The sequence below is a fragment of the Carassius carassius genome, chromosome 49, assembly GCF_963082965.1.
Source record: "Carassius carassius chromosome 49, fCarCar2.1, whole genome shotgun sequence".
In the NCBI taxonomy this organism is placed as follows: Eukaryota; Metazoa; Chordata; class Actinopteri; order Cypriniformes; family Cyprinidae; genus Carassius; species Carassius carassius.
This window is the reverse complement of record NC_081803.1, coordinates 9,879,215-9,900,712: the sequence shown is the minus strand read 5'-3', so window position 1 is coordinate 9,900,712 and position 21,498 is coordinate 9,879,215. Positions and strand designations below refer to the sequence as shown.

The 21,498-nt window shown below is 36.2% G+C and overlaps 1 protein-coding gene across 1 annotated transcript; it reads left to right on the top strand.

Annotated features, from left to right (window-relative positions):
• The first annotated feature begins 711 nt into the window (after nt 1-711).
• On the top strand, nt 712-21,296 carry LOC132132954 (phosphatidylinositol transfer protein alpha isoform-like). Its single transcript, XM_059545576.1, has 12 exons — nt 712-911; nt 6,610-6,640; nt 11,993-12,138; nt 12,729-12,820; nt 14,481-14,488; nt 14,728-14,802; nt 14,892-14,975; nt 15,043-15,120; nt 15,272-15,382; nt 16,837-16,959; nt 17,561-17,645; nt 18,652-21,296. Exons 1-11 carry the CDS (start codon nt 895-897, stop codon nt 17,606-17,608), a joined length of 813 nt encoding a protein of 270 aa, XP_059401559.1. The 5' UTR covers nt 712-894; the 3' UTR covers nt 17,609-17,645; nt 18,652-21,296.
• The last annotated feature ends 202 nt before the right edge of the window (nt 21,297-21,498 follow it).

Here is a 21,498-nt window from a genome sequence, read left to right as displayed (position 1 = left end):
TGTGGGGAAAAATTACATAATATTTTATTTTGTGTTTAGTACAAACATGAACAAGTTATTTAATTATTTAAATTATTTAAAAGATATTTTTTTATATGTATATATTCTTTGTAATGTCACACTTATTTTTTCTCAAGTTGTATAAATGAGTTTTTTTTTATCAATTAAAATATAGTCCTATAAGTGTTACTCCTCTCAGGGGTCATCATAATTCTCGATCCTTGAGTGGCATCAAGAAAAAAAGAAGCTGACTCTTCATTAAAGTTAGAAATCAGATCTTACAAGTCTACTGCACAAATACATCTGGGTTTGAAATAAATAAACAAACAGTGTGAATGGGAGACACTGTATTTATTTATTCAATGTTTTGAGAAACGCTTTGAAGGGCAGATCATACTTTAACTACATGAAAATAATCGGATGGTGGGATCAGTCTCCAGATGTGATATAAATAGACTGCACCAGTTTATCGTTACATAATTTGTGACAGATTGTAATTTGACTGATAGAGAGCTATGCGACCACCAGCTGTTACATCACAAAAGCGACCACCTCAGAGCTTCCATCGACGGTCGGCCCGGGGTTTTTATTTCTTTTATTTTTTTTTATGATGCATTATGGCTGATAACGATCACCCCCCCCCCCCCTCCATATCATCACCCCATGACGTCATCACGCCTCTGTCACAGCATCAGGGTTGGTCGTTAACGCCCCCCTCGGCCCCGATCAGGAAGTGAATCTGTGGGAAATAGAAAAACGGTCCCTAGAATGACATAGAAGCGGGTGAGGTGGGGTAGACCGAGACACCGGGACTAACGCAAGACTCGACTCCTATTTGGATTCATCCAGGTGCTAAACCTCGTTATCTTTGGAAGGCAGAGAGCACCGGAGAAAATGCTGATTAAAGAATTGTAAGTGCAGCGTTATTTTTGGATCTGACTATGATGTGGGAGCATCCTCTGTCCGTCCATGCAGCGCAGGTACCAGAGGCCATGGCGACATTGGAAACTTGACTTTCCGACAGTCCACATCTAAAGCCCTTGGTTTTATGAATATTTTTGATACATTTAATATATAAATGGCTTTGATGCATATTCATCAATTTTCCGTGGCCTACAGTACACGTTATGTGTTTAAAACGTGCTTGTGACATTTTAACTGGTGCAATTATATATATATATAAAAAAATAGATGCTTTAAATATATATTTTGGCACAGATATCCAATCAACCGAGTTTAATTGTCTCTTCATTGTGTTATTGATACGCTCGAGAAGGTGAAACGGAGACACCGCGTTCCGATATTAAATGGAAACTGTGTAGCCTATTTTGTACTAATACTCTCAGAAACATCCCGTTCATTCCTCACCATGTGGCCACGAGTTTGGCTATATTCACATTTTCGTTAAACCGTCCGCGCTTTTCAGAACAACGTGGATGCGTTCATCTTGCGCATGTTTCATTGAACCGCGCGACGAACTATAGCTAACTTAATAATAAACTCCAAACCTCCCCCCGCCAGTCACCTTTGAAATATTAATAACCTTTCTTTGCACACAAACACAAAAGGCACCGGCAGAAAGGTTACTGAAACCATATGAGGCTTTATTCATCTCCAGACAGTGCAGATGATAGTAATATTTTCTGACGTCCTTAGTAAAAAGTGTGTTTATTGGATTTAGATGGGTTTTCTTTTAGGTAGTGTACACATTTTTTTAATTAAGTTACTTAAAAATTATTTCTGTAAGTAATTTTCAGGGAGTTAGCAACTCAAATCGTCTTTTGATGCGTCTATTGTCAAATTATAGCAGAGGCTTTTTCAACAAAAACTAGCGATACATTTAAAGTTGTAATCCCAGTCTAATAAAATGAAAAATATTACCATAATTTTGTTTTGTTGATTTAGCACAAGATACAGACAGCAGCTGTTGCCATGGTTACTTCCTACGCAAAGTTTGTTCGCTTGCGCTTGCGACTTTGCGCACTATGAAGTAAACTTCTTTGGTTACTGTGTAAACTTAGGGCACTTTCATCTGTTTAGGCTGGGACACTAGCATCATACCCGTTAACGAGAAATCCATCTGTTTTTTTCTCACAGCGGGGACACAGGCTACATTTGTACTTAAAGGGTTAGTTCACCCAAAAATTTAAATTCTGTCATTAATTACTCACCCTCATGTTCTTCCAAACCTATAAGACCTTCGTTCATAGCGCGGGAACATATTTTATCTCTGGGGTTCTGGGGGCGGGGCTTGATGTTGCAGGGCGGGGCCATGGTGGTGATTTTTTTTACAAAATCCTAATATTAATCAGCCTAAATTCTTTTGGATTAAAATACAAAGAAGACAGCGTCATATGCAAACCAATATATATTTGTGCTTTTGTGATTTTAGTGCAAGGATATTTTTTCTTTAATATTTCTATTTAGGGGATTTTACTCAATTTGAACATCAGTGATACGCAAACGTTTTGGTTAGTACAAAGTGCAGATGTACATGCGAAGTAAGAGATTAATTCATCATACACTGATTATAGCTTATAGCTTTTTTTAGAGTGCTTACACTCACACTAGACTGAGTTCAGTGATATTTGATAATGTAAATGTTCTTTGTTCACTGTATAATTAATTTGTCCATTGTTTGAACGTTTTAAACGTGGTCTGGTTAAATACAAATTCAGTCTTGATTAAATATTTTATCATAATATATAAAAATAAAACGTTATGATGTGCGTCGTTAATAGATTACATTAGGCTAATGGTTTTAGTGCGTTTGACCAGAGACTAGAGCACAAGTACAGAGCTGTGCTTATGTGATTGAAGGTGGCCATCTTGAGAAGCGAGAAAGCTTCAAAAGATGGCTCATAAAAAGGACGAGGATGTTACTGTTTTTTCACCAGAACACAAATTAAGATTTTTTTTTGATGAAATCCGAGAGCTTTCTGACCCTGCATAGACACTATTTTAACAATGTCCTTACTACCTTTCTGGGTCTTGAATATGGTAGTTGCATTGCTGTCTATCATGGGCGTCATGCACTCATTTCATGCTTGTCATGTGACACACAGCAGCCATGATAACACTGTATAACTGATATAAGTTGTTTATAGGATGTCTTATTTTTATTTTTTACATTTTTATTCAAAATATTTTCCAAACGATTCTCAAATATGTGTAAGTGAATATGTTTTGCACCTTTATAGATTGTAATTTGATCAATAAATGGTGATGGCCAAAGTAGATAGAAGTACCAGATACTGCTTTCATGTCATAAAATGTTTTTAATATGATTTACTTTGTATTTAAATGTAAATGTAAATCTATAATTCAGTCCGCGAGCAAGTGAACAAAACACTGCGTTTCAGCAATGAACTATCTAAACGTCTCCGATTGGCCGTTGCATTCATAAGCTCAACAGAATCGTGTTTGATTGGTTATAATGCAGCACAGTGAACCCATAATTGAATTTATCAGCTGATGTTTGTGCCGCACTGAATGATCTAATCACACTGGTGTGATTGTATCAAAGATAAAAAAATATTATTTGCCTATTTTTTTTTTATTTCCTTTAGCACTTTGAATAGACATGACACCTCTGCTGTCTATGCAGGGTCAGAAAGCTCTCGGATTTCATCAGAAATATCTTAATATGTGTTCTAAAGATAAAAAAAGGTATTACGGGTCTAGAATGACATTAGGGTGAGTAATTAATGACAGACTTGTAATTGTGGGGTGAACTAACCCTTTCAGAAATACCTCTTTTCTCTTTAATTCCACAGTGGAGGGGTTATTTTGCGCACACGCACATCTTCTGTATTACTCAGCCACAAACAAATCTCATCACTAGATGCATGTAACAAGGACGCGATGCAAACTTATTATCATGTATCATACACTCCTCATTGCCGGCATCTCTCTGACGTCACTTTCAGCCACGTCATGAACAAATAACAAGAAATGGCATGTTTTTTAGAGGATCTGGTTCTCTTGGATCTAAAGTGGATGCTTGTACACCTCAGGTCCCTCGGGGTTTGCTGTCCATGGCACTTTCACTAATGCACAAAAATAACTTTCAACATTAAAAATGCCCTTGGGTGAAGAATTAGACAGGATTTTAACAGGAATTGAAATGTGGTTTGAGTTTTAGTTTTGATCAGATGATTTCATACAGATTAAAATCCAATCCAAATATAAATAATAATAATAATAATAAAGTTTATGGACATGTTATGCATTAAATTGTACATATAAGGATTTTTTTGCTTTTATTACACATATGTAGTCTACTATTTGTAGTAGGCTATGTGAGCTAAAGCAGTGAGCTCTTGTTCTGTGTGTCTCTTTCTCACTGCTGTAGTTCACCTCCAGGATTCAGACACAATATTTGCTGGCTCTCCTACTTAACTTATATGTCATAAAACCGTTTTAGTCACACGTGTCATGCCAATTTTACAATCTATATGGGAGTTTTTCAACACTTCTGGCCTGTGAAATTTTAGAAAATAATCGCATAACTAGTTTATTTAGTTTGTCTCACTAACAGCATCCAACAGTGTATAAAAATTCATGTGAATTCTGCCATTTGTCTTCTTTTTGTTACAAAATCATTTTCAGAGAAAAAATAAAAAAAGGAAAATAAAAATGGTTTATGATTATTTAAATTTAGATGATCACGTCTTAATTATGTAATGATTTATATTTTCATCATGTATTTTTTATAGTTTAAGACTGAAAAACTAGCTTTAGGACAGGGGTAACATCATCAAATCTATGGATTAAAAAACTTCAGAAATAAATTATGAAATGTCATATTATTATGTCTTAATCTTTGTCTGAATGCATTATGTTTCACAAATTTAGTAAAAAAGGAAAGCTGAACTTTCAGGTGAATCTTGAATTTCAGGATCTATTTGTATACTTGATTGTGTTGTAACTGAAACAATAAGTAAAGCCTTTCTTATACAGCGAAATGCAGCCATGCGGGCAAAGGCATTTATAATGCAGAAAGTTGCCTGGGTGTCATGGAGGCAGAGTACATGAGACACCAAATCCAGCACGGTGAACGCTAGTCCCTGTCCAGGACACAGGCAGCACTCAGGAGGGCAAGGTGACTCCTGCTATTAACAGATGATGATAACAGCAAACAGTAAAACACACCTGTGTGACCATGGCATTTGATAAATAGCGAGACTTCCCTGTTTATGAAGCACCTAATATATGGGAAGGATAGAAATTCCCTCAAGCGCAAAATGACTATACTGCAAAATCATGTTCATAATTTGTATTTTTGATTTGTTTTCCAGTAAAAATATCAGAATTATCCTAACCTGTTATTCTCATCAAAGCTTGGACTTCTTTCCCAATGATCTTGTCATTTATTAAAGGTGAACCTGGTCCTTGACCTCCTGACAAGCTCATGTGTCCTGTCACAGAAGCCCTCATAAGTCAGATGTAGACAGTCCTGAGGTGTGTGTGTGTGTCAAAAGGCAGATAATGAGAGAGCTGTGCTGGATTGGAGTGTGGTAGTGGTGTTGTATTACTCCTGAGAAGTATTGATTATATATGGGTGCTGCACAGAGTTTGGTATACTGCCAACTACCATCCAGAAACAGTACACATACAGTATAGCAGTGATGTGCTTGACAGGGAATAGCTTTTATAGGTTTGCTAATATGAACAGGTTCATTTTGTATTCTTGATACTTTAGCTGCTAAATATAACATGTGTTGAAGAGATATAGCCAAGGAGGTTCTGATGCAGCAATTGTGTTATAGTTTCTCTATTTTTTTTTTCCAAGTGCTGTTAAGTTTATTAGGAATATAAAGATGAGCTGAAAAAGACAGTGGAATGACCAGATTCCCAAACAATACTGTGCACTGAGAACTTTTTTTCATATTTTTATATTTAAGCTATATATATATTTTATATATATTTTATGGTACTTATTTTGGTGTAACAATACAGTATTTATATATTTTTATTTGTTTTTAACTTAAAAAAGAAAAAAAACTTTTTATGCACTATACTGTTAAAAAGTTTGGGATCAGTAAGATTTTTTTAATTTTTTATAAATTAATAATTTTATTCAGCAAGGACACATTAAATTGATCAAACATTTATAATGTTACAAAATTTCAACTTCAAATAAATGCTGTCCTTTTGATGTTTCTATTCATCAAAGAATCCTGAAAAAAGTGTAACTTTTCACAAAAAATTATAAAAAGCACAGTTTCTAACATTGATAACACTACTAATAATAAAAATAAATAAATAAATGAATAAATTACATTTAATATTTCTAAAATATATTAAAACTGAAAACATTTTAAATCTTTATAATATTTCTCATTATCGCTGTTTTTTAATTTGACTGTTTTTGATGATAAATGCAGCCATTAAATAATAACAATAAAAAAGGTATTTATTCCAAACTTTCCACTATGTATGTTGTGTTAATAATTTAAGAAATTGTCAGAATAGTGCCCAAATAAAAATCCTATTCATTTCTGCAGTTTAAAGAAATGAGACATGATGGTAATAGCTATAATGATAGAGCAAACATGCTTATTACTGGTAGATTTTAAATAATTTGTTTTTCTTGCTCTCTTGCAGTCGAGTGATCCTACCGATTTCTGTGGAGGAGGTAAGTGCAAATTGAGTGTGTTTGTTTGTGAGTGTATGTCTGTGTACACCATGAACGCTGGTAATGACACTGAACCCAAACTTTGTTTTGGTATGTGTGTATGCAGCGTCAAACACTGATTTGCATGTGTTGAGTTCGGATGACTCAGTCTTAGCTGGTTTTGACAGCAGAGGAGTCAAGATGTAGTTTTGTGATGCTCTCCATGTGCACTTAGCCACAGATCTGCACACCACTCTGTCATTCAGTCTCTTATGAGTCAGTTATCTCAGCAAGAGGATGATTCTTTCTCCTCTCATGCTGTTTGATCCCGTACAGCCCATGGAGAAACACTAATGCATAATTTCTCTCAGTTTGTGCCAATTAATAGTTGTGCTTTTGGCCGTGTCAGCAATTTTTTATGCCACATTTTTGCTTCCTCTCTGTCTCTCATTCTTTTCTCTGCCCCATTCAGACAGCATTCCCTGTGTCTCCCAGACTCCTCATTTCCCATGATCCTCTAATCCTCTAGCATGTCATTCTGTTCAGTGATCTGGTTGTGAATATCTAAAGAGTTACCTGAAACCTCCTCCTTCAGCTTCTCTTTCTCTCAGCTTTTCTCGTCATCTAGGCTCAAACACATATGTGATCTGCAAAGAAATAAAATTGCCAACTGCCAAGACTGCCAACTGCCAAGATTATCAGTTAATTTTGAGCATTAAAGGTGCAGTGTGTAATTTTTGACCACAAATCAGAATCAGAATATGCTCAATTGGCCAAGCATTCTTTTTGCCTGAACAATGACTGATGGTTGGAAATTGCTGTTTGGGCAAGTTTTGCAAATATTACACACTGCAACTTTAAAGGAATAGTTCACCCAAAAATGAAACAGATTTAGCAGAGATTTGGAGAAATTTACTTTTTAGGATCACTTGCTCACTAATGGATCCCCTGCAGTGAATGGGTGTTCCCAAGTCCAACCAACTGATAAAAACAACATAATAATCCTCAAGTAATCCACAGTCCAGTCCACTGAATAATGTCTTCTGAAGTGAAAAGCTGCTTGTTTTTAAGAAACAAATTCATTATTAAAGGATTAGCTCACTTCCAGAATAAAAACTCACTGATAATTTACTCACCCCCATGTCATTTAAGATGATCATGTCTTTCCTTCTTCAGTCGAAAAGAAATTCAGGGTTTTGAGGAAAACATTCCAGGATTTTTCTCCATATAATGAAATTCAATGGGAGCAAAGGGGTCCTAAAATGCAGTTTCAAGCAGCTTCAAAGAGTTCTACACGATCTCAGCCAAGGAATAAGTGTCTTATCTAGTGAACTGATCTGTCATTTTCTAAAAAAAAAATGGGAAAGGTCACGCATGATGTAGGTGGAAGCACTGACCCAGCATTTACAAGCAAAGGTGCAAAGAAAGTCAAATGCCCTTCACAAAAAAGAAAAAAAAAGGTAAAACTGATGTCAGATGATTTTGATTTTTTTCCCACCCTACCCTACCTTTTTGAACTGGAGTACACAGATAAACTAACTGCGCGTGACCTTTCCAAAGTGATTACGCAATTGCGTAAAGTCGTGGACACACATCGCAGAGCTAGTGCAAGAAAATCATTTGTGGTTAAAAAAAAAGAATGTATTTTTTGTTTGTTCGTTTTTTTTTTTTTTTTTTTTAGAAAATTACAGTTTCACTAGATAAGGATCACTTGTTCCTGGGCTGGGATCATAGAGCTCTTTGAAGCTGCATTGAAACTGCAGTTTAGACCTTCAACCCGTTGCTTCCCATTGACGTTCACTATATTGGGAAAATCCTGTAATGTTTTTCTCAAAAACCTTAATTTCTTTTCAACTTTCAATAAATTCTTTATGGATGAAATGAGTAAATTATCACAAAAGTTTGATTCTGTAAGTGAACTAAACCTTTAAAGTGACCCTATTATTCCCTTTTTAAGGTCCCTTATATTGTTTTGGGAGTAATCCTACAGTAGGTTTACATGCATGCAATGTCAAAAAAACTTTTTCGTTTTCTCAAAATATGCATTTAATATCACCTAATTTTCCAACAATTCTCAAATGATTTGTTGGAAGCAATTCTAAGATTTAGGACCCTATTATATGCCGAGTGCTTGGTCTAAAAGGGTAATGCCTATTCTCTTAATGAGTAATAGGTGTCATCTCCCATTCCCTTTAAAAACCAGTTGCATTCGCACCATGGCAGTGTGGCGGGGGAGGCGTGGTTTAGCGAAGTCTGCAACGGGAGAGCGAGTGAAGAGACGAGCGGCGGTAAGTGGTTCAGGTGAGAAACAAGTAACAGCTGGATCTCATTGCAGACTTCGCTAAACCACGCCTCCCCCGCCACAGACAGGTTTGCTATTTATCTGTCAGGAAGGTCTCAAAAATACAGCACACAAATTCTAAGTAGACCATGCATGTTTGACGATTTGCAAATGCAGATTCAACAATAGATAAATACATGTAACATCATTCATAAATGTGTAATGTAAATTTTAAATAACTTAATATATTTAAATATTAGCGTAAACATTTAAAATTTATTTAGGTTAGATGCATTTGTGTGAGCATTTGGGGAAATATTTATGATTTTACTTGTGTATTCATGAATTCATTGTGCTGAGCATTTATGAATTTTGTTTTGTATATGTATAATTTTTGAGGCTGATCTGGCTCCATATAACAGGAGCACTTTAAGACGTTTTTAAATTCACACGATTGCTTCTGTCTAAAATTTGAGTCCTCATTGAGTCTATCCATAATATTGCTTTCTAATCTGAATCAGTAGAGAAATATGCACATATCAAGCACTATTCACAAGCCAAAACAGTCCAAAACAGGTCTAAGCAAATATGTCTGTGAATTTTGATGTGAGAGGACAACAGGGAGGACAACTTTTCCACTGGAGAAAGTTTTACTGTGAATTATGAACAGAATTTAAAATGCCTTGATGGATTTGGGCCAGATTATACAAATTAAAGGGCTGCTTCCACCTTAAGAGGCACTCATTTTTATATACCTCTGCATATTCTGAAAACTAGTACTGTCTGCCAAGATCCATTTGGATAATAGTCCAATCAGTTCAGTCACATAAAATATGTCTAGGACAAGACATTTTAATGTAAGCCCTTCGTGTCAAGTCAGCGTCTCCTCCTTGCACACAGTGGGAGTTTAAAAGGTTAAATAATCAGCTTTTGCATTGCATTGCATTCATTAAGACTGCACAAATAAATGAACGTTGAGCTGCAAGTTTTGGCCCTTTGTGCCTCCCATTTTCATAAAATTCCCAGAATCACCACTGATCATTAGTCTGCAAGTTTGCAGATGTGAATAAATAATGACAATCTAATTTCTTTTGAGCACTGAGAGCAGAGAACAGCTCTTGTCAGAAAAGCTCACATGAATTAAAGCCCATGCAGATACATTTTATTTGGTGGATGTTGTTTAAAGCAAGAGGGTAAAATTCTATTCCTGGAGTCCTTTCATTCAGCAGGGAATGATGGATTAAGAAAGCTTACTTGCTTAAGGGCAGCTGGGCAGTTTATGCCCCCTTATGACACTCCCTCATTTCTACCCTTCCTCCTCCTCCTGTTTATAATCATACCGCACACAAACACCATAAGCTGTCTGTCATTGTAGACTGGCTGGCGCATGAGATATCCTTTCCCTCTGTTAGCCTGTCAGTTAGTCTGAGCTCACATCTTTTAACCTGTCCATCACCATCAGTGAACTATAACCAGGGCTTAACCACACTCTCATGTAGTCTACACATAATGAAATGCTGCTCATTCAAAAATATTACAGTTTTTAGCTCTGTCACTTTAAAAAAAGATGTATGGCACACCAATACAAAAAAATAGCACATCCGCTGCAGACGAAACCCTGTCCAATGATGTGTGTCTGTGTGTGTGTGGTTTGCAGAGCGAGTGGGACGATAATGTGTGATGTAGGTTGGATTTTCGGTGCTGCAAAGTGACGCAATCTGCTACTGGCGTCTGATTGGCTAAGAGGACAGAGGAAATCTCTGATTGGTAGAGGAATGACGACACTGCATGACCATATAGAACCACACACATAGTTCCACATACTACACAGAAATCATAAAATCCAAATCTATTTATGGATTGGAGTGTGTCACCTTGCTCTCCTCCCTCTTTCTTTTTCTCCCCTTTTCTCCTCTATCTGTCATTTTTTGATGCCAACTGGTATAAATAGGCTTTGTGTCATCATTTTCTTTCTTCTGTTCTCTCTTTCTCTCTCTCACACACACATGCTTATGTGTGATGGACAGTGTGTATAGGGATGAAAGCCCACATTTGAACAGCTGGGCTGTTTCTAGGTAAGATTCAGGAGGTGTTTTAGCTCAAGTCTTTGCTGCCGGCTCAGCTTGACTCTGAGTGAAGGCTGCTGACAGTGTATGCGTGTCAGGACACTAAATCTCTCATTCTACACACACAATCTACAATCTTTAAAATTAAGGTTCTTTACTGGCATTTATGGTTCCAGGAAGAACCTTCAACATCTATGGAATCGTTCAATTGGACAAAAACGTTCTTTATAGTGGAAAAGCGTCTTTATATTATTCAAATGTTTTAGAGAAAAAAAATGGTTTAAGAACTGTTCGCTGAATTGTTCTTTGGGAAAATCGTCCTTCTGTTGCATTGCTGACAAAACACACTTTTGGAACCTTTATTTTTAATATTTTTATTTCTAATTTTGCTAAACAATATCTTCAACTTTACTCATTTTATATCGTCATGCCAATTCAAGTTTAGGGTGCATGTGCCAAGTGTATTTTGTAAATGCTTTTTTACTGATTTAATTATTTTTGTAATAAAGCAGCAAGATTATTGTATGGCTATATAAAAAAATCTAGTCTAAATGTCCAGTTCAGTTGCACTTGAAAATCATTAGTAGATTATAATCTGAATTTTGACAACACATTGTGATATCAGAAAATCAGTCATACTGCTAATGGTACGATACTAACAGAAAACATGCTTCATTTCCATACAGACATCAGTAAAATTGATAACTTGCCATTTAGTAAGTGAGTCAGATGTTGATTCAGTAACCGTGGTTCGGTGAAAGACTTGTCAGATTCAAACCACTTACTTGGTTATTACTTTAGGATCTTACCAGACTACACTAGCCATGCTGAATAGATGAACTCGTCTTTTTTGTAGTGTTTTTGCATAGTTCAGCAGAAGGAGAGGGAAACACAAACACACACACACACACACAGGAACCAGGACCCAGGATTAATAGACTGTAGTGTTCAAATATACCTCATATTTGAAGACAGACATGCTTATGAAGTTTGAGATTGATGAATGCATTTTTGTGTGTCCCACAGTATCAGGTTGGACAGCTGTACTCAGTAGCGGAGGCCAGTAAGAACGAGACGGGTGGAGGAGAGGGTGTGGAGGTGTTGAAGAACGAACCCTATGAGAAGGATGGAGAGAAGGGACAGTACACACACAAAATCTACCACCTGCAGAGGTGCTCACACTTACACAAACCCACAGACACAAGAGTGTAAAATAAAATAAAATATGCTAGATTTATGTTATAGTGCACTAAAAAATAGGTGCATAATTTACACATCCTCAAGATGTCCCAAACCAGTATGGCATTTGAGCTTCCACAAAAAAATGGTCTTTTGTTAGTTCCTCACATAAAACTATCAAATTTCTTTAGAACACCTAGAATATGAATGTTATGGACTATTTTATGTACTTTTATGATACTGTTTTGACATTTGGGTGCTTGACTTTATTTTTTGCTTCATTTTCTGTTAACTAACCCTTTAAGGTAAAATTTACGTGTGTAATTTAAGTAAAAAGAAATGCAAAAATAATAATTGTTTTCAGACAGATTTACAAAACACCTCCCTCGTCTGTTATTGGTCAGACAAACAGATAGCCCCGCCCCAAACTTACACCATTGGTTGAGCCACTATTGCTATGTTGACCTGGTTAAATTGCTCAAACAAACAGAGCAAAGTTTTGAAGAAAGAATTATATTAAAAAGACATATTTATGTTTATTTTGTATATAGTCTACTTCTAATTGAATTTTTTTCTTTTTCAGTAAAGTCCCGTCATTTGTACGAATGCTTGCGCCAGCATCAGCACTGAACATTCACGAGAAAGCTTGGAACGCCTACCCATACTGCCGCACAGGTAACACACACACACACACACACACACACACATGCTTAGAAGCTAGATTTCTTTTCATGTGCTCTTTGTTTCTCTTGCTTTCTTATTATTATGTCTTCCTATCTATTTCTCCCTGTCTCCTTCTCTTGTCCCTGTGTTTGCGGGCACTGAATAATTCACTGTTTGAGCTGAGCAGGAGTGGAGTTACAGCACAGGAAACTGAGATTATACTGACACATTCCCTTCACATCATTTTCACAGCCGCATAGACGACAGACTCCCCATTCGCTGAAGAATGTTATCAAGATTTTTCTAAATCTCACTGCAGTGCTTAAAACAAACTGAAGTCTACAGTTTGGTTTTTGAATAAATGGAAAAAGCTGACATGGCAAGTATTGAGCTGTACTGAATTTTCTAATTATTTAATAATATAAATATTGAATAAAAAAATGATTTGTCTGAGATTATAGGCCATCTGTCAGCAAGATGCTTGAAGAAAGAAAAGTGTTTTCCACTATTTGTCCAAGACAGGGATGTCTACAGATATTCAGTTGAGAGCCAAGAGCTCTAGCTTCTACAGTTCCTATGGGCATCCGATGTCCCTTTTAAAGTTGCAATAAAATGGAAGTAGTGATAGATCTTTTTTCTTTATTGTGATATTCATCTGAGTGTAACAGATTATTGAAAGATAAAATAATCCATCAGTTGGTAATTGGATTTCAGGTTGTGGGGTCAGTTGTGGAGGGACCGGGGTTTAAATTACTGGAATCGAGATTGAATCGAGATTTTATAAAAAACTACAATGTCAAATTTAATAATAATTATAATACTACAGCATGCCTAGATGAATCGTTCACAATAAGATAAATAACATGCATCTAAAAAAATAGATAGATAATAGATTTAATTTCATTTCATGATTTTAAGTAGTCAGAATTGCCTATTCAAGACTGCTTTCAAATATAGAATCACAAATCATAGAAATTACTAAACTGACATTTTCCTCATAAAACAGCATTGGAGTAAAACATCATCTTAACAGAGTTGCCTCAAGTGAACAGAATTCATTACTGAGCTGATTTATTGTTTCGCACCATTTTTTACTATGATACGGAGCCCCGCACATGACATGCAGGAAAAAATATTAGGCTAAATCATGCGCACGATTTACTAATTCGTTCCCTCACTGTACTAAAACGTGCACACGATTACTATTGCGTTCTCTCGATTTACTATTTCGTTCACTCGACTTATAAATTGTGCCCACGATTTCCCAATTCATTCACTCGATTTGCTAAATCGTGTGCACAATTTAGCAAATCGAGGGAACGCAATAGTAATCGTGTGTAAACGTTTTAGTACATTAAGGGAACGAATTAGTAAATCGTGCGCACAATTTATTTATTTTTTCTTGCATGTCATGTGCGGGGCTCCGTACTATGAAACCCACAAAGCTTATCGTTGTTTGATGAGAATTTATGAGTAATGATTCACAGTCTGAATAGAACTAATCTTAATTTTAACTATTATTTCAGTATCTTTACTTCCAGACTAAGTTCACATGGGCTAAAATGAGGTTAAGTCTTAAATGAGATGTGATGTTTTCATAAACAGAAATGATCTAATTCATATTTTATTATCCTTCCCCCACCACTATTGTCTGTCCTGCATCACCTGTCAGTAATTACTGTAAGTATACACTCTTTACAAGTACACAAATGTGTATTTTTCTAGTTATACTTGTCATTTGAATGAACAAAAATGTTGAACATGTAGATGTACAGAAAAAGCACATACAAACACTCACTGTTTGTGTGAAAGAGGAGACAGTAACTTTAGCTGGAGTGAAAGGAGAGAGGACAGCCGTCAGTATGTCACTGAAGAGTTTATGGTTTATCAGTTTGTTCATTGAGTATCTGTGTTTTTAGAATGAGTATATGAAAGAAAACTTCCTCGTCAAGATTGAGACGTGGCACAAACCCGACATGGGACAGCAGGAAAATGCGAGTATAGTTTGTGTGTATGAGCGCCACAAATTTGTCTAACCTGACAGTCGAGTTCTCAAGCATGATTGTTGTGTTCATGTGTACAGGTTCACGGACTAGACCCAGACACCTGGAAGAAGGTGGAGGTGATGTACATAGACATCGCAGACCGGAGTCAGGTGGAGCCAAAGGTGGGCTTCACTTAGATAAAATTGCTACCTGTTACTTTCTAATCTGATCAGTGCTGTCTGTCTATAGGACTATAAACCAGAGGAAGACCCCACTAAGTTTAAGTCTGCAAAGACTGGAAGAGGGCCGCTCGGTCCGGATTGGAGGGTGATATATTTTAAAGCACTTCTTCTAATGGCTGTGTGTTTGAATACATACAATTTGTGTAGATGTAGTAAGTGCATGCTTGATGTATAAGTGGGAAGCTTATTTATGAGAAATAATATGCAAATGCTTAATAGATTTTGGGTCTGTGTAGAAAGAGCTACCTAAAAAGACAGACTGCCCACACATGTGTGCCTACAAACTGGTTACTGTCAAGTTCAAGTGGTGGGGCCTGCAAAACAAAGTGGAAAACTTTATTCAAAAGGTCAGTGGGATTGATTAAAGAGTTTGTTAAAGTTAAAATCAAAAATCAGATTTTACGGTATTTAGTGCACGTTCCTGGTCTGATTGTCTATGATTCATCTGTGGATATTATTCCTTAAAAAAAGTTTACTGAGAGGACTTACATTTTTGGCCCTCATAAAGGCTGCAATTTTTGCCTTATCCAACTCAAATTATTTTCATTTTTTATCATCAAAAACTAAATTTGTCATTTGCTAACTGTATTTCATGAGTTCTGATTACCATTTTATGTTGACTTATAATGTCATGTAATGGCATCTTGTGGATATAATTTCAAACTAGGGCTGGGACAACGCGTCAAGGTCATCAATGACGTCGACGAAAAAAATACGTCGACGCAAAATATGTGCATCGATTCGTCGACCTGTTTTCTCTAAAAACGTTTGCAAAACGTTTACCTTATGTGCGCTGAATATACGCGATGGCTGGATCAACATTCTGTCCAACGTTATATAACCAATCCAGGGGTTTTTCTGCATTGATCTTTTTTTTTTGGCGGCTGTCAAAGCCTTATTTGATCGGTGAGTGACAGTGACAGAGCGCGTACGAGAGAGAGCCCCGGCTGCTCGCGCACTCACAGTCTTCAAACAACACGAGCGCTTCTTGCTCTCTCTCTCTCCCTTGTGCATATTAATCAAAATCATTAAACACGATAGAAAAAGGGCGAAACACCAAAGTTTCACGCGCGCTCGCGCACTCACAGTCTTCAAACTACACGAGCGCTCTCTCTCTCTCTCTCTCTCTCTCTCTCTCTCTCTCTCCCTCGTGTATATTAACCAAAATCATTAGACACAATAGAAAAAGGGCGGAACGCCAAAGTTTCACGTGGAGCATTCGGAGATTTTTTTTTCTCAATGACAGGCTGCTGGCTCCCACTGTTAATTTTATTTATTTATTTTTTTTGGAAAAGCACTCTCTGTATTAGCTGAAAGCCCTCAAGTTTACATTGGTTACTGTATTCTTTTAATTGCTCTAAACAAGTATTTTGGGTGAACTTTTTTATTGAATGCTAGGCCCTATGTGTTCAGTAAGCTTGTTTCAGTAAGCTATGTGTTTTCAAGGCTTCAAGGTTTTATTGAATGCTGTCTCTATACAAGTGCAAAGTAATGCATTCTTAGTTAGTCTTTTATTTTGTAATTTTAAGAGCAATAAACATATATTGCAATGTTAAGGAATTCATGTTTTTTTCATTCAGATATGTAAATCAACATGTATAAATTGTTAGTAGTCAATTAATGGGAAGATAATCGAAATCGAATCGGGCCGAAAAAATTAATCGTTAGATTAATCGATGCATCGGAAAAAATAATCGCTAGATTAATCGTTTAAAAAATAATCGTTTATCCCAGCCCTAGTTCAAACTATATAAAAGTCATCTTCCAAAATGAATTTTGTACCTCTGTCTCCCTTTAACAGCAAGAGAAGCGCTTGTTCACTAATTTCCACCGGCAGCTGTTCTGTTGGATTGATAAATGGATCGAGCTGAACATGGACGACATCCGCAGAATGGAGGAAGAGACCAGGAGGGAACTGGATGAGGTCAGATGAGACGTCCTCTAGTAGATTTACATTTACTCTGTCTTTGTCCACTTTCAGTTATTAAGTTTGAACTAGCCTTTATATGGTAATGATGAATTTTAGCCAGTTAGCCAAACAAACCATTTGCCCTGAGATATTTTGTTGTCGAATTTAACAGAGTACTGACAGCTCAATTCAGTTTTTGTTTATGTTCTGGTGCATTGAGTGTCGCCTTCGACCTGCCACACATTTTCCCACCGTACAAAGACAATTATGTGTAACAGCGCAGATGAATAATTGAATGTAGCCCATAATGAGGTCTGGTCACTGCGAACAAAAGGGGCAGCAGAGCGGAGCTGGTCACAGTTCAGCGCTCTCAGGTGCCGTTTGGGGAATGAGTGACATCATGTACTGGCGATATCCCCAGCTTCACATACTTTGCAGGACTATCCCAGAAATCAAGTGTCTCCTCCTTGACTTCCACAAGTGATCTGTAATCTGTAAATAAGAAAAATCTGTATAAGTCCTTCCTGAATCATATTTTTAACCCCTTCTTCTTTTGCAAGGAGCTGTTTACTTTATGTACTGTACACATGCATGCTTTTCCATTGCTGTTTTCCAGATGAGAGTGAAGGATCCAGTGAAAGGCATGGTGGCTCTTGAAGACTGAGGCTGCTCTGTGTTCCTGGATGCTGCTTTTCAAAAAGGTAATTCATGATCTTTAGCGCCCCCTAATGTCATTATCTGAAACAGCAAGTGAGAACTTCAAAATTATTTCATATTTCCTAGTCTATGAACTCAGTATATAGGCTATGTTTGGGATAGCATACGCACATTAAGTTTTTTGGGAGTATATAGTTTATGGCTAGGCTATGCAGATTTTCTGTATGCATAGAATAATCCCACAGTGCATTGCACTTAACTTGGCCTTTCATTGCCATTTGTAACGGCAAAACATTTTTTAGCCACAATCTCTAGAAAAAATGTAATAAAAATGTAAAATAAACATGTATTTTTAGGTCGGTAACTGTACGCCACAGCCGATAATGTCACTTGATGTTTTTTTTTCTGTATTTTTTAAAGATATTTGTTAGGCTCACCAAGTTTGCATTTATTTAATTAAAAAAAATACAGTCAAAACAGAAATATGAAATGCTATTAATAATTTTAAAGACCAGTTTTTTATTTGAATAAATATTTTAAAATGCAATTTATTCCTGTGTTGGCAAAGCTGAATTTTCAGCATCATTACTCCAGTCTTCATAGTCACATGATCCTTCAGAAATCTTTCTACTATGCTGATCTGCTCCTCGAGAAAATTCTTAGAATTATCAATGTGAAAAACATGTGCTTATTAATAGTTGTTGTTTTTGTTTCAGGATTCTTTGATTAATAGAAAACTAATTTTGTTGTAGCATTAAACAAAAATAATAATAAGAAAAAATAAAAATAAATAAAATGAAATAATAATAATACTTTTGATCAATTTAATGCATCCTTGATGACAGAAAGTATTTATTTCTTTTTAAAAAATCTTACTGACTCCAAACCTTTGGATGGGAGTATGTACTGGACCATATTCAATCATTATATTAGTAATCTCTTCTGAACATAACTGTGGTGTTTAACCTTTAGAGTAAATTAATGTTCTTGTTCTCTCTCTCTCTTTCTCTCTCGCTCTCTGCCATGTCATTTCCTGTGAGTCTTTCTCAGATCAGACGTGAACTTCTGGAGACCAGTAGCATCTCTCTCCTCAATCTAATCAAAGCAACATGTCTTTTTAATCGTGATCGAAGTCCTTCATCCAGCCCTTGTGTCCTGAGCAGCCTTCATATCCTCCTTTCAGTCTGACAGTTGAGCACATTGACTAGATCAATAGGCTTTTATTCTGGTTCTATCCTCATGCCCAGTTTCTGAAGTCTGCCTACTTAAACAAATACAGGGACGATCAACAGTTCGTCATTTATGATGTCAGATCATTACCTTAACATATGGAGCTCGGCAGAATTGATTTATAAGATGAGTTTAATGTAAAGCAGATGATATTTGTGTGTATATATTTTCAGAATATCTATTGGCAGTGGAATTCTTGTGACAGATGTATAAACAGGGTTTTTAAGTGATTGTTCTCTGAATAATTTTTCACACCAAGCCGGTTTTCTTTGCTTTGTTTTAATCTGTAGTGATTTGTTTTTGTTGCTTTATTTTATTTTACTATTATTTATTTTTTAACCCACTTTTAAATCTGTTTACCAGCTGATCCAGGATATAAGTGTGTCTCTTTATAGTGGAGTACTGTACAATCACAGTCGTGTCATCCGGAACATTCATTTATTTGTACGATGAATTTTGGATTCATTTTGACTGGCAGCTGCTTGATCACCTTAAAATGTCAGACTGCAAGCACTGTTCATAATTTAATGCGAGACAGAGTTTATTATGACTCATTGAACAGTATCACATTTCTGAAATAAGTTGAAGTTTAAAAGTGTTGTTTGTTAATCAGTCAATAGTAATGTTGCATTGTCATCTCTTCCACAATTTCATTCTGTGTGCTATTTTAGTCAAGTTATTGTATTGGTTTATTTTTTTTATAAAAAAAGACAGGTGTATAGTAGGTGTAGCTCGCCCTCCCTTGGCTGTTTTTGATTGGTTTACAAGATCAGGCTCCGCCCTTTTCTTAAGTCAGTGGCTGACTGTCTTTAAAAGAACTTGAAGAGGCAACGCTAAACCTTTATTCTCGACATCTTTCATAAAAGCTTTATTACTAATATAGAAAAAGTTTTTTCCTGACTATTTTGTTCGCTACCAGATAAGGTGCTTAAGGAGGATATTTTACGTCATGTCTCACCTCCTTTCTGTTTTGTTGAAGGATTCATTATCGTACTTCCCCTTTTATTACTTGTCTTGAGGATAAAGACACATTTATCCAGATGTTAGCAATAATACCTCCTTCCACAAACCCTTCCAATCAACATACATGATGTGAGATAGTGACTTTAGTAGTGTATGATCCATCCCCTCTCAGAATGTTGCGTCATTAGGACTTCAATACAAATATACTAACTTCCAATCGCTTCTTACCTGGAATCAGGTAAGGAAGATGAAATGGGTTAAGGGTGGGTTTTTAAATCAGTCTTTTCTTAGTAACGTGATGTATGGATGTATGTGCATTTGAAGTTCTCAGTGTTTCTTGTTTTTTGCTCGAGGGATATCCGACATGTAACTGGAATGGAGGTTTACACCCTTGTGTTTCTTTCAGCCAATGCTCAGGACCCATTGATGCACACCTAAATTCACTTTGACAAGAGTTCAATTTTTCTTGTAGAATTGAATCGAATTCTTTGAAATTCATAAAAATGCCATTGAGTTCTTAATAAGTGAATGCAGGTTTTATGGTGTAGACTGTGTTAAAACATCCTTACTGTCATAATACAACCACCAATACACCAGAACTGTGTTGGTCCTGAGTCTAATCAAAGTGATGTATGGATGTATGTATTGAATTGTATATAATATATAAATATATGTAGATTAACATATAAAAACTATATAAATATAATCCCGACTATCCTGCCAGGATATCAGCACATACAGCCTTCCATCAACCTAACCAGAGTAACTATATCTAGTGGTTTAGTAATGGTTGGGAGTTATCTTTGGGTGAAGTTACTATTTTCTGGAATGTGGGGATTATGATGACCTAGGGAATTAAAAACTAAATTTGAACTGTTGATTTGACCAGTCTATAATGGAACTTTCAGATAACTCCGCCCATCACTGTCACTGGCCCCGCCCCTCCTCCCTGGCCGCTCCTCTTTGGCAGGATGGTGTCTAAATATGTTTTCATTCATCGATTGTTGTTGTATTTTTGCTGTGAGCCATATAAATCTCTCACTTTTAAATTCATTTCAAAGCTTACACTGTGAACGTAGCCACGAACTTGAGAAAAGAGCCTTCCAAGGGGTTTTGGATGAGGATGCCATTCTTCTCTCAGGAGACTCGAGTGAAACTTGTCCTTGATCAGTCCAAGCTGGTGTTTGAATGACAGACAAGTGGCTTATAAAAGGGAACTATCCACATGAACTGATCATCCACAGTGTGTGTTACCATTATGTGAACAGATCATGGTAAACAGGACTTTCTCATAGATATGTTGTTGTTAGATTTCACAATATGTTGTCGAAATTAAAAACCCAGTGATTATAGAAATACATTTTTTTGAATGAATTTATGTTTAACCCCCACCTTGTCATGTCATTTTTTTTCTTTTACTGTGAATTTGTGCCTTTTGTCATTTTATCTTCCAATAAAACTACATTGGAGATGTGAAAAAATAAATATACTTTTAAAAGGAACTGTTTTACTGCTTTACATATCCTCAAGTTGTAAAAAATATTTAATATTTTTTTTTTCCTTCTGTATATTGGTACATTTTCTTCTCTGATCAAAGTTATATGCTTAACACCAGAGTTGTTCCACTAGTGTTTAGTGCACTGACACATTGAGCTGTGGTGCTCATGTAGGTGACGCGTGTTTGAATCTGGCTTGCAACATTTC